The sequence below is a fragment of the Apus apus genome, chromosome 24 (assembly GCF_020740795.1).
Source record: "Apus apus isolate bApuApu2 chromosome 24, bApuApu2.pri.cur, whole genome shotgun sequence".
Taxonomy (NCBI): Eukaryota; Metazoa; Chordata; class Aves; order Apodiformes; family Apodidae; genus Apus; species Apus apus.
Window position 1 is genome coordinate 5,671,392 of NC_067305.1, and position 14,180 is coordinate 5,685,571.

At 67.9% G+C, this 14,180-nt stretch overlaps 1 protein-coding gene across 2 annotated transcripts; it reads right to left on the reverse strand.

Annotated features, from left to right (window-relative positions):
- Window positions 1-696: 696 nt before the first annotated feature.
- MIDN (midnolin) lies at window positions 697-13,329 on the reverse strand. Of its 2 annotated transcripts, none has more exons than XM_051639856.1 (8): window positions 13,162-13,329; window positions 11,016-11,241; window positions 9,937-10,024; window positions 9,579-9,641; window positions 4,127-4,513; window positions 3,511-3,643; window positions 3,028-3,327; window positions 697-1,564 (listed from the first exon to the last, which is right to left on the reverse strand). In XM_051639856.1, exons 2-8 carry the CDS (start codon window positions 11,231-11,233, stop codon window positions 1,302-1,304), a joined length of 1,452 nt encoding a protein of 483 aa, XP_051495816.1. In that variant the 5' UTR covers window positions 11,234-11,241; window positions 13,162-13,329; the 3' UTR covers window positions 697-1,301. The 2 variants fall into 2 exon arrangements, with proteins under 2 accessions (XP_051495816.1, XP_051495817.1); XM_051639857.1 differs by lacking the exon at window positions 13,162-13,329 and adding an exon at window positions 11,365-11,660.
- Window positions 13,330-14,180: the final 851 nt, after the last annotated feature.

Sequence of the window (14,180 nt, forward strand, 5' to 3'; positions counted from 1 at the left end):
TCTCCCCAAGCTTTTGGCTTCTCATTGGTCCTACCTGAGCGCGTGTGCATCCGTGCACAGCTGCGTGCACACACGTGTGCAAGTGCTGCCCCTGCCAGCACAGCCCCAGCCCACACCCCATCCCGACACCCAGGGCCACAGCAGGCACAGTTGCATCCAGACTGCCCAAATTTATTTCAAAAATAAAAAATAAAATATTAAAGACCGAAAGCCTCGCTCTCCCCCCCCGCCCCCCTCCCCTCCCCGAAACACACACAAAAAAAAAGACTTTTACAGACAAAAAACACATCACATGGGTTCTCTATTTGCACAGATCTCCTGACAAAAAAAAAAAAAAAAAATCAAAGTCGGACAAGAAAAAGGATTTCTACGGCCTATGCAAGACTATGTCAGTATTGGCTCAGTCGGGTAATTAATGTCTATAAATATTAGCCCCATGGCTCATGGACAGCCATGACCGAGTACTGGGTTTATTATTCGTTATTTTTTTGAAACTTTTTGTTGTTTGTTTTCTTCTCCTTTTTTTTTTAAGTTAAAAAAGAAAATCCAACCAACCAAGAGGCGGGTGGGAAGGAGTCCAGCGACTCGGAAGTTGGGCTCTGCCACGGAGGGAAGGTGCCATTTCTTTTCCCTCCAGAACAAAAATTAGAACCCACCCCAAAACAAAGCCCCCCACCCACCCCTGCCCAACCCTGGCTGTGGCAGCGGGGCCAGCGGCGCCCAGGCACACGCGTGTGTCCCCCCCAAATGCCTGGGGGGGGTCCCAGCCCCGCAGCTGAGCAAATGCTACATATAGAAGGGAAGGAAAACAAACGGCCCCCAAAGCCAGGGGGGCCCCAGCACCTCCGAAAGAGACTTCATCTCCTCCTGCCCACACCAAGGGGGACGCGGGGGGGGGGGGCAGAGCCCACCCTGCTGCACCCCTCTTCACAGCAAAGCAGCAGCTTTGATATCCCCCAGGGACCCCCCAGCACTGAGAATGTTCGCTCCCAGCCAGGGAGGATGTGGGAAGGGGCCAGCAGCTCCTGCCTGCTCCCCACCCCCCCGGCCCCCCAAACCCAACCCAGCTCTGGGGGAGTGAGGTTGTCCCGGCCACGGCCCCCCCCCCCCCCCACTGAAACGCTTTCCCCGGCGCTGGCAGGGTTGGCTCCAAGGCGTCCGCTCGCAGGAGATGGCAAATCTAGAGGAGATCTGGCCCATGACAACAGAAATGACATCACCAGCAGCCGGGGCGGTGGGAGCAGAACCCCCCCCCTCCGGCAGAGTCCGCGGCCCCGGGTTCCCCCCCCAGGGCACCAGCTCTATGCTACAACAAATTCGGATTTCATGTCCGCCTTGACCTCCGGCTTCCAGACCGAGTCCTCGAAGTCCAGGTCCAGGCTGCCCTCGCTGGAGACGCTGCTGTTGCTGTTGGTGCGGCCGGGCTTGCGGCCGGGCAGCCAGTGGTACGGGGCGCGCGCGTCCCGCCGGGCCTTCCGGCGCAGCCGCTTCTGCTGCATCAGCAGCTGCAGCCGCTCCACCTTGCAGCGCGTGGCGCGGTTCTCCGTCTGCCGCAAGCGATCCCCTGCAAGGCAGCAGGACCGGGGGTCACGGGGGGCTGCCCTTCCCCGCGCCCGACAGAGGGTGCAGCCCCCCAACCCTCCCATGGCACAGATGCGCGGACATCCCGCTGCCCTTCCCGGCACCCTGGGGGGGGTGCAGCCCCCCCACCCTCCAGTGTGGGTGCTCAGACACCTCACTGGCCCCTCCTCACACCCAGGGGGGAAGGCACAGCACCCACACCCCAAAAGGGATCCACAGGCAGCACACAGATAGGAGGGGACAGCCCTGCACAGCCTCACTGGGACCCCCGGGAACTCTGCAGATCCTCCAGCATCCACCTCTAGCTCGTGTGAGGGAACACATGCCAGAAACAGGGGGACAGAGCAGGGTACAGGGGGACAACCCCTCTGTAAAGCCCCCAGGATTGAATGGATGGGGGAAAAGGGGTCCCAGCCACACCACTGGCCCTGACACAAGTGCCACCAGGACTGGACACTGGTGGGAGGGAGGTTTGGGAATGTCTCTCCTCCTTGCTGGGAATTTCACACTGGTGCAAAAACATGAAAAGGGGCCAGGGGGGCTTTCTCGGGGCTCGACCCAAGCAGGGTGAGCCCAGCCAAGCCAGGAGAACGTGTCACATTGCAGGGGGGCAGGTTTTGCCCCTCCAACACACCCCACCGTGGGGCACAGGTGGCCCTGGGGTGAGGTCAGACCTGTGGGGACCCCAACCACGTCACTGAGGGCTGGGTGGTGGCACGGAGCTGCCTTGGGGAGGCCAGGAGAGAAGGAAGAGAAAACCCAGAGGGGAGGGCGAGCCCCCCCCGCCGGCACAGGCGGTTTCACTTCTTTTCTCTAAGCAAATGGTGGGGAGGGCTGGGGGGTGGGCGGGGGCCTCCGGGTGCCTTCTGGCCCCAGGGAGTGCAGGTGTGTGCCCCACAACCGCCGGGGGGGGCTGCAGGAGCCACCCCTGCCACCCAGCAGGGGTCCAGGACCCCCTGGCCAAACCCACCCTTGCTCCCACTGGATTTGCAAATGGGGAGAGGGATGTGGAGCCAGGGGCTGGGAGTCACCCCCCCGCAAACCTCTGCCCAGACAGCAGGGAAAGGCCCAGAGCTCCCAGGGGAACAGGGACAGAGATGGGGACACCACAGCCACCTGCCCCTGCACTGCAAACCAGGGCAGCACCAAAGGGTGACCAAGACATTGGGCTCCGTGGGGAATGACCTGGTGAAAAGGGGGTCAGCACTGGCCAGGGGGGTTGCAGGGGCTCCCCAGCCCCTCTCTGCTCCCCCACAGACAGAGGACACCGGAGGTGCCAAACCCCAGTGCCCAGGCACTGGGCATGACAATGGCATGTGGGCAGCGCAGCTGGTCAGGGAGGACCCTGGCACATGGTGGCCCCCCAACACACTGCAGCCCCCCAGCACACTGCAGCCCCCCCAGCACACTGCAGCCCCCCCAGCACACTCCCATGCCAGGACTTACCGCTGGGCTTGCACATCCGGATCTGGCTTTGGCACTGGACGACGGGGTGCAGGGGCGGGGAGGCTGCGGCCACCGGCAGCGGCTCTGAGGTAGTTTTGGTGGTGAGGTCCGGGGAGGCAGGAGGTGAGGATGAGGAGGAGGAAGAGGAGAACTGCGTCTGGCAGCGGAGCTGTGTCAGGGACTGGGGCATGCCCTGGTAGTGTCGCGTGGCGCTGAGGAGGTCGTTCAGGATCTGCAGGATGGTGCCGATGTCCCGCCGCGGCCGCCCGCTGCTGTCCTGGCAGTTGGGGTGCAAAGTGCCTGGGGGGAGAGGAGGAGGGGGGCGTGAGATGAGCTGCCCCCTCCCAGCCCCCTTGCCCCCCATATCACCGCCAACCCCTCCACTGCAGCTCCCCCACCCTCTCATTCATCACCAACCCCTCGCATCATCCCAGCCCCTCCCTGCAGCCCCCCCAGCCCCCAAGGGAGGTCGGTATCACCCACCGGAGAAGGTCCCTGAGAAGACCCCAGGCGCGTGGTTGACGAAGCTCTCGATGACAGCGCCGGGTTTGCGGGACCGGGCAGTGGGGGCAGAGCTGCTGCCTGGGGTGCTGCCACTGCGGGTGCCACAGTCCACCTGGGTGGGGGGAAAGACACAGATCAGCCTCCAGGCAGGGGACCCCAGGAAAGTGACACGCAGCCCTGCTCCAGCCCCCTCCATCTAGGAGACCCCCACAGTAGCCCCGGTTTTCCTGGGACACAAGGGATGAAGGCTGTCCCACCACTCTGCCCCCAGCCCTGGGGGTCCTGGCAGTCACCTCCCAGCCAGCCGTGCTGTACGAGGGGCAAAGGGAAGCAGCAGCAGCAAGTGTTGGCCAGCAGCCCCTGCCTGGCCGTGGGGACAGGCAGGGATGGAAGATGGGCAGGGCCCGAATTATACCCTGTCCTCAAGCCCCTCCCTGGGACCTGGGGGCACTATGCAAACCAGGCAGGGAAACACCCTTGTTCCATGCGTGGGGAAACTGAGGCAGGGAAAGGCATCACCACAGCAGGGCTGGGAAGTGCTCCACTTTGCTCCCCTGCCCCAAAGGCCCTAGGAGCCCCCCAAGGCAGGACTCACCTCGGAGCAGGAGGAGACGACGCTGCTGTTCACCGTCGGCGTGCCGGCCCCGTGTGACCGGAACATCCCGGCGGTGATGGGAGCGGAGTGGGGGGCGTTACAGTACATGGGGGGGGCGGGCGCAGCAGGCGCGGGGCTGGGGGCCGGGCTCTGCTGGCACGTTGGCACCACGGGGATGCGGGCGAAGCTGGAGCCGGTGGCGCCGTGCAGCGTCCGGCAGTGGGGGCTGGTGGCGGCCCCCGCCTCGCCCCGGCTGGCGATGAGGTGCCGGTGCTGGAGCTGCCCGCTGCTCTGCTGAGCTGCCAGCTGGAGCTGCACAAACATCATATGGTCGCCCACACGCAGGGCCAGGGTCAGCGGGGACCGTCCCGACAAGAAATCGTTGACCTGGGGAGAGAAAGAGCCCCTCGTCAGCCTGGCATGCAGCAAGCCCTCTGCACGGAGCCCCCCTGGTGCTGGGCAGGGGGCCAGATGTTGCCCTCACAGGTCTCACTGGGGCCATGGGGATGTGGGACGGGTCACTGGGGCAGTGAAGGGACCAACCTGTCCCTGCAGCCCTTTGCCGGGGCCTCGGCTGCGCCAGCCTGGCAGGCGAGCCCGGCCATCGTCCCCGTGCGACCCCAGCCCGGTGCCAGCTCCATCAGCTGACAGCACCGGGGGGGGAGATTTTTCTTCCTCCTGCCCTCCCCGACTTTATCTCCCAGCACAAAACAGCCATGCTGTGCCACGCCGTGGTGTGCCAACCCGCTGCAGCCAGTGCCCGGCGGGCAGGGCCAGGCAGGGGCTGCAGCCAGGGCTGCTGCAGCTGCACCCACCCCTCGGGCCAGCACCGCTCCTCCGGCCAGCCCAGCGCCAGCACGGGACGGGGCTGCCCATCCCCTCCCCCCCAGCAAGCTCCTTGCAGGAGAATGGGGAGGGGGCAAGTGAGGACACACCGGGACCGTGCTGTGCTACCGCTGTGACTTGGGGCTATCAGACAGGGGAGGGCAGCCTACCAGCTCCCCCTGCCCTCCCCAGATGCAGCCTGGGGCGGGGGGGTCGGAACTGGAGGAGTGGCTGCTCAGGCAGGATTTGCCCCAGCCCAGCCCTGAGGCCTCTGGCACAGGCAGGTGATGGAGCAGCTGCAGCAGAGAGACAAGAGCAGGGGCCTGACCCTGCCCAGACTGTGGAGGGGGGAGCCCTCCAATCCCCAACACCTGCTTCTCCCCCACCCGCCAGCCCACCACTCAGCCCCCCCAGATGCATAAATCACTCGACATCTGTGCTAGGGAGGAGGGGGACCTCCCCCCCCAGCTCTGCTCAGCATCCCCCCACATCCCTTGGGGGGGGAGAGGAGAGGGGCGCTGAGGCAGCCATGAGCCCCCCCATGCTTTTGGTGTGCTGTGGCGGGGGGGGCAGGGGGAGATCGAGCCTCCCACCCTCACGAGCGTGCTTGGCTGAAGGGCTGTGGGCAGGACAACAGGTCACAGCTAATGGGGATGACGCCACTGCCACCCCCCCTGGCCGAGCTATTCCAGGGCACGGCAGGGACTGGCTTCCCTGGCCGTCACGTGCGGCTCCCGGCAGACGTCACCCACCCACACCCCCCAGCACCTTCGGGGCACAGCTGTCACCCGCGGCAGGACGAGCTGGGGGGACCCCAGGGCTCCACCTCTCAGTCACCCCATGGCCCCCCCAGCAGCTAAGGGCCAGCGCCTCTGCAGAGCACGGCCCCTCACCCCCCCCCAGCCCCATCCCAGCTCCCCCGCGCCCCGTTCCAGCGGGGGCCGGTTCTGAGAAGCCGTGGGAAAAGCAGCTTTAAAAATACCAGCAGCAAAGCCCTGAGCGTGTCAGGCGGAGGCTGCAGAGGAAGGGGTGGGCGTGAAGGAGACGCTGCAGCTCTGGACACGGGGGTTACGGGGCGAGGGGGTGGGGGGGCAGGAGAGGACGGCAGGCAGGCACATGGGCCTGCGTGTGCACACGCGTGTGCACGCACACAGACCCTGGCCCCAGGAGAGTATCACCCCAGCCCCCATGCTGCCCCATGGCTCTGACTCTGCCTTGGTTTCCCTGCCCACAGCAGCTGGGGAAGGACACCTGCCTGGCTGGCAGCTCTGTCCCCCCACGGCATCACACCAGCCCCACAAACCCGGCGCCTTGACCCACTGCTCAGTCACAACCCGCCAGCTCCAGCCACAACAGCCCCTCTGGCACCACCAGGGCAGCTCCCACATGGAGCCCTCTGAGGTGGCACTGCCAGGACAGGCTGTGGCTGCCCATGGCCACTGGGTCACCCTGGCCCTGCTGCTGCCCTTGGAGCCAGCACAGGTGAGACATTTCCCATGGGGCACAAACACAGGGAGCCCACAGACCCCCAAACCAGCTCCTGTCACCCCATCACCAACCCCAGCACCCCAACTGCCCAGGGGAGCCCCACACCCCCCCACCCCCGGGGCCCCTGACGTCAGCCAGCACCCGAGGCCGCCTCGCTGCTCCATCTGACTCACAGCTGCCTGCGCCCTGCCTGACCCCTTGGCAGCACTGGGAGAAACCAGAGCACCCCAAACCCACACAGAGCCCCTGATGCTGGGCGCTTCCCACTGGCTCTAAAAATAACTCCTCTTTTCTCAAGCATGGGGGTCCCATGGCCACACACCCCCCGCCCCAGGGCGGCCAGGGGCTCAGCTGGGGCACTGAGCCGGCTCAGCCCCCGCGGAGCCCCAGGCAGGGCAGGGCAGCTGGCCCGGCGGGACCGCGGCTCTGGGGCTCCCAGCACCCGCCCCCACGCCGCTGCCAACCCCCCCCCCCCGGCGAAACCAGGCCGCTCCAATGCAAACACGTCCCACCCAGCCGCCTGCTTGGCCGCCCACGGCCGGCCAGGGAGGACCACATCCCTCCCAGTCAGCTCCACCACAGGGACTGGGACACGGGGGGGGAGGGGACAAGGAGCTGAGTCCACTGGGTCCCCCATATCCCCCGTGCCCAGGGGGTCCCCCAGGACCCTGCTAAGCCCTGGGAATGGGTCCGGCTGCACCACGCTGGGCTCAGGGCCCGCAGGGATGGGGCAAGTGTCTCCCGGCTGCTTCTGAGAAACACAGATGACTCAGAGAACACTGCATTCCCACCCCACTTCAGCGCCTGGCCCCGTGTCACCCCGGCCCCCAGCCCCACACACCCCCGGGCCCCCACACCTGGGCTGCCAGGGAGGGGTAGCACCCCCACCAACACATAGACAGGCCACCCTCCTGCAGTTCCCGGCAGACCCGGAGGGGAAAGGCCAGCACAGAGCGAGGACAAGGTGGGGGGAGCAGGAAACGCGGCCCCCCCGCCCCGGTCCCCCCACATGCTCTCCAGCCAGGCGCAGCTGCAGCCAACAGCTGGGTCACCCCGCCCCAGTGCAGGGGGGTTCCATGCCAAAGAGGGCAGGGGACCAGAACCCCCCAGCCAGATTCCTCTCCCCCCCAGCGCTCCGCAGTGGGGCAGAGGCCGGGGAAGGACGAGCTGCGGCTGCAGGATCCGACGCCCGCCCGGGCGCTGCCGTGGGCACGAGGCTCCCTGGAAAGCGGGGGCAGCCGCCGAGCGTGCCCGGCGGAAGGAAGCGTGGTGAACCCTTCCAGGAAGGCCCCGTGCCGCTCGTCACCTCCTGCCCAGTGTCACCTCCTGCCCAGCAGCCCCTTCCCCACGGCACCTGGGCGAGGAGGGGGTGGCAGCGCCCCGGCCCCCCGCCGCCCCCAGAGGAAGCCGGCGCTGCTCTGCCTGCGCTGCCGGAGGATGCGTGACGCAGGCAGAGCCGAGCAAAGCATGAATGAGAGGAGTGGTTTCCTGCCCCCCCTCCGCCCCCCCAGGTGCTGGCGGTTCCTCCTGCACAGTCCCAGTTTCCTGAATCACCGACCCAGCAGGATCCTGCAGTGGGCAGGGAGGTGCAGAGCCAGTGCCAGCACCACTCGCCTGCTGGGGCTGCCAGGCCCCCAGCCCACCCAGCAGAGACCCTGTGGGCCACCAAACCACAGCCCACCCACCTACCCTTTGTCCCTGCTGTGCTTGGCCAGGAGGGACCACAGCTGCCCACCCTGATGGAGCCATGCTGGGCACTACCAGGTCGGAGCAACTGCCCCCACAATGCCAGAGGTATCCCAAGCCCCTTCCTCTGGGGAGCTCCATGGGTTCCATGGCCCTGCTGCTCCCCAGTACGTCCCACCTCATAATCCACCCTAGTGCGGAGCCCCATCACAAATGGCTGCAGCCCTGAGGCCAGGGCTGTGCACCAGGACCCCCAGGTTGGGCTGCCAGAAGCAGCCCCCTCCCACAACCCTACAGCACCCGGTGAGCAAACCAGGCTCTCAGGGACCCTGGGGAGGGGGGAGAGGCAGGAACCAGCCCCTAGCACAGAACTCCTGATCCAAGCTCACCCCTCCTTATCCACACAGGGTTAAAACCAGCTGCCAGAAGTCAAGGTCACCCCAGGCAGCCAAGGGCACCGTGGGTCAGCAAAGGTCCCCATGACCGAGCAGCCCTGGCCCTCGTCACATCCCCATGGGGGGCACAGCCTTGTCCCCACCAAGCCCTCCAGCCCAACCCTGGCAAACTGTGGCACAGTGTGGGGCTCAGCCCCCATCTCCAAATTCAGCAAGGCTGGTTAAACAAAAAAACACAACAACAACAACAACCCAAAACAAAAGAGCAGCCTTGAAACCATAAGCAGCAGCACTGGCCGGAAAGGCAGGCAAGAGTCTAACAGCAATAATAGAGACTGAACACAAAGAAGCCACCGGGGCCTGCGCGGCTGGGGGTAAATTCCACCTTGGCGGCCGGAGGCTGCGCGTGCACCCGCGGTGACCCCCCCAGCCCTGGGAACATCCCCCCTGCCTGTGACACCTCCGGTGCTGGAGGCCACCCCACCAGCCACCGACCAACTTCACAGCTCTTCTAAACACGGCCCCCGCCCGCGCCCCCTCCCCGGTGCCCCAGCCCAAGGCCACCGCTCCGGCACGTGGTGAGCACCAGGACAGCGATGTCCCCAAGGTCGGCTCCAAGGAGAGGGGGAAGAGCCCTCCGGGTGCTGGGAGCAGCCGGGCTCTGCAGCTCTGTGAGCCCCTTCATAAGTCCCAGGCACAGCCCTGCCAGCCCCCTCAGTGCATGCCATGGACGGGGGGGGCGGTGGTGGCTGCACCCCTGCACCCCCAGGCTCTGCCAGCGACCTGCTGTGTGACCTTGGGTGAGTCACTTCACCTCCCAGGGCCTCTGCCCTTCCCGGCTTGTTTGGGCTGCAGCGTGGGACCTCCCTGTGCTGCACAGGATGACGGTGCCTGCCCCGGGCACCACCCTCAGCGTTCCCAACCCCTTCTGAGGGTGAAACCACCGAACGCCGAAGCCTTCCGGGAGGGGAAGAGTCAGGTCGCAAAAGTCCCTTGGCTCCCACCAACCCACAGCCCCTCCTTTGTCTCCACTGCTGCCCCAGCATCGAGCCTCTCACCTGAGTTTCAGTTAAGCTTTCCAGAGCTTGCATCACCGACTGTTCTGGCCTGGACGCCTGGGACTGGAGAAAAAAAAAAAAAAAAGAAAAAAAAGGGGGGGGAAATTAACATTACAAATGCAGAGAAGGAGGGGGCGTCCGTGCAGCAGGAGGGGAGGGATGACATGTCACTTCCACTATTTCTACACAAGCCTTGAGAAAGCAGTGAAATATTAAACCCGCTGCCGTGCCCAGCCCGGCGCTGCCTCCTCAGCGAGGGCTGGGGCAGCCGAGCCGCGGGGCTGCCAGCACATCCCCCCCGGGGCTTTAATAATAGATGGCGACGAGTGGGAGGGAGCAGCAGGAAGAGGCCGCTTACCATCAAACCGGCCTCCACGGTGGGCACCAGCGTCAACTTGCTTCCTTCCACGACCCCCAGGTCCTGCAGTTTTCCAGAGCTGAGTCGACTTGGGGGGGAAGAGGAAACAAAGGCAAGGTCAGCACCGGCTGGGCAGGCCCCCGGGCGGGGGAACACCCACCACCAGCCCCATCCCAGGGGACTCAGCTCCCCTCCAAGCACCCCTCATCCCAAGCGTTTCCGACTCTGACGTGCAGAAAGGTGAATCCAGCAGCCTGCTGCTTAGCTGCCTCTTCCCCATCTGTTCCCTGCACCCCGGGGGGGGCCGCACGGGGTGTCCCCGCTCCCTGCAGGGTGCAAACGGGGCCCGGGGCAGGGCCATGCGATGCCCGGGGGAGTGAGACAGCGAGGAGCTGGGGCACGGGCTAGAGGGGCCGCGGGGCTTCGTGGCACGGGAAACCTGCCCACGGGGGAAGTGGGGGAGCAGCTGGGATCAGCATGGGATGGGGAAGGTGGCACAAGGGTCCCCCCCACTTCCCTTCTCCGAGCTGGGGATCTCGAAGTTGCTACCGACCGGGACTGAGCACGCCGTAGGGTAGCCCAGCCCCACTCGGGCCCCGCTCCACCCGGGGGGGCGAAGTAGCCCCCCCTCGGACTGGCCCTTTGGCAGACAAAGGAGCCCCCCCACCCCCAGCCCTCCCAGCGCAGGGGGCTCGGGGGAAGGGGCCGGACCGCGCCGCCGCCGAAGTTGAGCCCAGAACAAAGGGCCGGGCCCCCGCGGGGCTCGGCCGGGCCCCGCCGCCCACAAAGGAGCCCCGGCAAGGGCCGAGCGAGGGGGCGGCGGCCGCGCTCCGGTCCCCGCCACGGCCCGGAGCTTCCCTTCCTCCCTCCGCCCCGGCCCCCGGCTCGCCCCCGCCCGCGGCCCCCCGGGCTGCTTCCCCCCCAACCCCCCCGCCCCGACCCGCGGAGGAATGGGGCCAGGCAGGGGGAAGGGGGGCGGGAGCCTTTGTGCGGTGCCGAGCCCGGTGCGAGGGGGCCGCCCCCGCGCCCAACCCCGCTGCCGGGGGGGATGGGATCCCGGCCGCCCCCCCGAGCCCTACCTCTCTTTGTGCAGCAGAGCCAGCCGCTCCTTGGGCACCTTCAGCCGCTGGGACAGCCGCCGCTTCAGCCCCTCCACCGTCTCCTCGGCGGGCACGGAGAGCTCATAGCGGGTCCCGGTGGTGGTGTTGATGTAGAGGTTCATGGGGGGCTCGTTCGGGACCACCTCGCAGGCGGGAGCCCCGCGGCTGCAGCTCCTGGCGCCGGGCTGCGGGTCCATCCGCCGACCTGCGTGGGGGAAGCGACGGTCGGTGCCGGGGGGCGACGCAGAAACGCGCGGGGGGGCTAGGGGGGAGCGGGAGCGGACAAAGGAGGGAGCAGGGCCCGCTCCACCGCACGCCCCGGCCGTACCCACGGGAACTCCGGCTCCGCTTCGAGTCCTCCCGGAGGAGCCGGGGTGAGGAGGAGCGATCCCCGAACCGGGCTGGCACCAGCCGGGCCTTCCGCGGCCCCGGAAAAATAAATATATGTTTTAAAAAATATAAAAAGAAAAAAGAAGAATCTGCCGTTGTGCTCCGGCAGAGCCGCGGGGCGAGGGGAGGCGGCGCTGGCTGCCTGCGGGCGGGGGGCGGTGGAAGCGGGGCTGCCTGCCCTGCCTGCTGCCTGCCCTGCTCGCCGCCTCGCTCTTTCTCCGCTCCGCCGCTCGCTCTCCCTGTGCGGGGTTTCTGGGGGCGGGGTGCGGGCCCGGAGGCCGCGGCGAGGGGCGGGGAGGTGCGGAGGACGCTTCGCTCCCCCCTTTTCTGTGGGGCCGGACCCGCCGAACCGGCCGCCGCCGCCGCCGCGCTCAGCCGGGAAGCGCCGACCGGGGGGTGCGGGGGGGGGGGCGCGGGGGGAAGTTACAATGTAGCAACGTCCCGCGGGCGGGGCCTCGCCCTCATTCACTCCGGCTCCTCCGGCAGCCGCGGCCAATGGGAGCGCGCCCAGCGCCCAGACATCCGCGCTGGGAGCCAATGGGGAGCGGGCGCAGCCGCCCCACGTGCCCCGGTGGGCGGGCGGCCCGGCCGGATTCCTCCCGCCCACGCGGCCGCGCGGCCCCGCCCCCCTCGCCGCCCCCCGCGCGCCCTCGCGCCCGGAGCCATTCATAATCCCGGGGCGCACAACAAAGGGGCCCGGGGGGCGGGGAAGAGGCCTGAGCACCGGCAGCACCGAGCTCCGCGTCCGGGCTGCCAGGGTTGGGGTGCGAAGCCCGGGCGTCGCGGAGGGGTGAATGCAGGACACGGGCGGGAGCTCTGCGGCGGGGGCGGGGAGCGGCCCCCGCACCGGAGGAGGCCGCGGCGGGAGGGGACAGCCCGCGGGGCCGGGCGGCAGCCGGAGCCCTCGGAGCCGAGTGACGCGGGGACACCGAGGCGGAAAGGGCGGGGGACACACGCACGCACAGTCACTCGCGGCTGGTCACACCCGCCCGGTCACAGGCACCCACCCGGTCACTGCCGGTGACGCCGTTACAGCTACGGGGAATTGCCCGGACACGGGGCTGAGCCCCAGCGAGCTCCTGTCACTCCCCTGCCCCCAAATCCCGCAGCGGGGATCCCCGACCCAGTGGGTCTGCCTGCCTCGGGAGGTGGAACGAACACACCGGGGTTCCCGGTACCGGCACCCGGGGGGCTCGGGGAGGGGGGGGGGCTATGAGTCAGCAAAGCGCGGGCGCCCTCTGCCGGTCCCGCCACGACTCCTGCGCCCTGGGGGGCCGGGGGGTCCGGGGAGCCCTTGCCGAGACACAGGGGAGCGCGGCCGCAGTGCACCTCGGGGCCGCTGCCCGCCCGCCGGTACGGAAAGAACCAGGTCAGGCAGCCACCCCACACCGCGGCACGCCGAGGCTGGGGGCGAGGGGCTGCTTCACGGGACGCGGCAGGGGTTGCCCACCAACCCCCGCGAGGCAGCGCTGGGGGTCCCCGGCAGCCGGAGCGAGGGGAACCCGTGCCCCGACGGCCCGGAAAGCCCCGAGTGAGTGGGGATATGGAGGGTCCCGGCGGGTGGGAAGCGCGCCCGAGCACCCCGAGCATGGGGACTCTGCCGTGTGCCCCCTCGCCCGCTCCGGAGCCTCTCTGGGAACAGCGAGTGAGCGCAGCCCCGTTCCACGGATCCCCCCCACCCTAGTCCGGGCCCCGTCGGCCCGGCCCGTCCGCAGCCAGCCCCGGCCCCACTCACCGAGCCTGGAGCGCGGCCCCGCAGTTCCCCGGCGAGGCTGGAGCTCAACTGCCTCCGGCGGCAGGAAGGGAGAAAGAGACCCCAAAAACTTCCCGGGGGTGGAGGCAGGAGGGGGTCGCGATGCTGTGTTGTCCTGTCCCCTCGCGAGCCCTTGAGCCGGTCCGAGCGCAGTCCTGACGCGGAGCTGCCGGGGAGGTGCCCCAAGTTTTATCCCGCACCGCCCGGGGTGGAGCCTGGCGGGGGCAGGGACCGGCCTGGCCCCGGCACCGGCCTCAGCACCGGCCCCAGCACCAGCCTCAGCAGGACCCGCACCTGCCCCCGGAAGGGGTTCCCACTCCTGCCCTCCGGCCCTGCCCTGCCCTGGGGGTCTCTGCTCCCCGCCTCGAGTCCTGTTCCCGGGATCCCGGCTCGCCGTCCCCCTGCTCCCGGTCTCGGCCGTCCGGGGGGTTCTCGGGTTCTCTCTCTCTCTCTCTCTGGCCCTCCGGGGGTCCCAGTCCCAGCTCTGGCTGGGCACAAGTGCTGCCACGGGGCTGCTGCGGGCAGGGCAGGGGGAACCGCCTCCCGCGGGCGGTGGGGAGGGGACGGCCCGGATACCTTGCCCCGTCGCTGGAGTCAAAGTCGGTTCGTGCACGGGGAACCGCTGGGCTGAGCTCTCCTGGGGAGCTGAGCTTCAAAGAGGCTCCCGGTGGAGACTCTCTGATGTCTAATAGCAAGGTTGGGTCATCCCTCCCCTAGGGATTCCCTCTGCCCAACCACCTACTTCACAGCCAGGACGAGGGATCAGCCCCACAGAATTTTTGGAGCAGAGGAGAAGGGGGCTGTGGGGGTGATGCCCCGGTGCCCTGGAGTGGAAGCTGGTTGCCCTCCGGGACAGGGTCTGCGGGGCCGGGCGGGTGGCTGCATGACCTCAGGCTGCCTCTGCCGGGTCTGTCCCTCACACAATGCCCTGGCACTCCCAGACACAAAGCAGCTGGAGCTGCAGCGAGGAGGGGGCCACACATCCCCGATCCACCAGGCAG

Excerpts from the sequence above, each read along its gene's own strand:
- MIDN (XM_051639856.1), bottom strand. The coding sequence starts at position 11,233 with ATGGACCCGCAGCCCGGCGCCAGGAGCTGCAGCCGCGGGGCTCCCGCC. Across the intron at positions 9,642-9,936 it reads CCGTGGAGGCCGGTTTGATG|TCCCAGGCGTCCAGGCCAGA; the intron begins GTAAGCGGCCTC and ends TTTTTTCTCCAG. Across the intron at positions 4,514-9,578 it reads AAAGCTTAACTGAAACTCAG|GTCAACGATTTCTTGTCGGG; the intron begins GTGAGAGGCTCG and ends TTCTCTCCCCAG.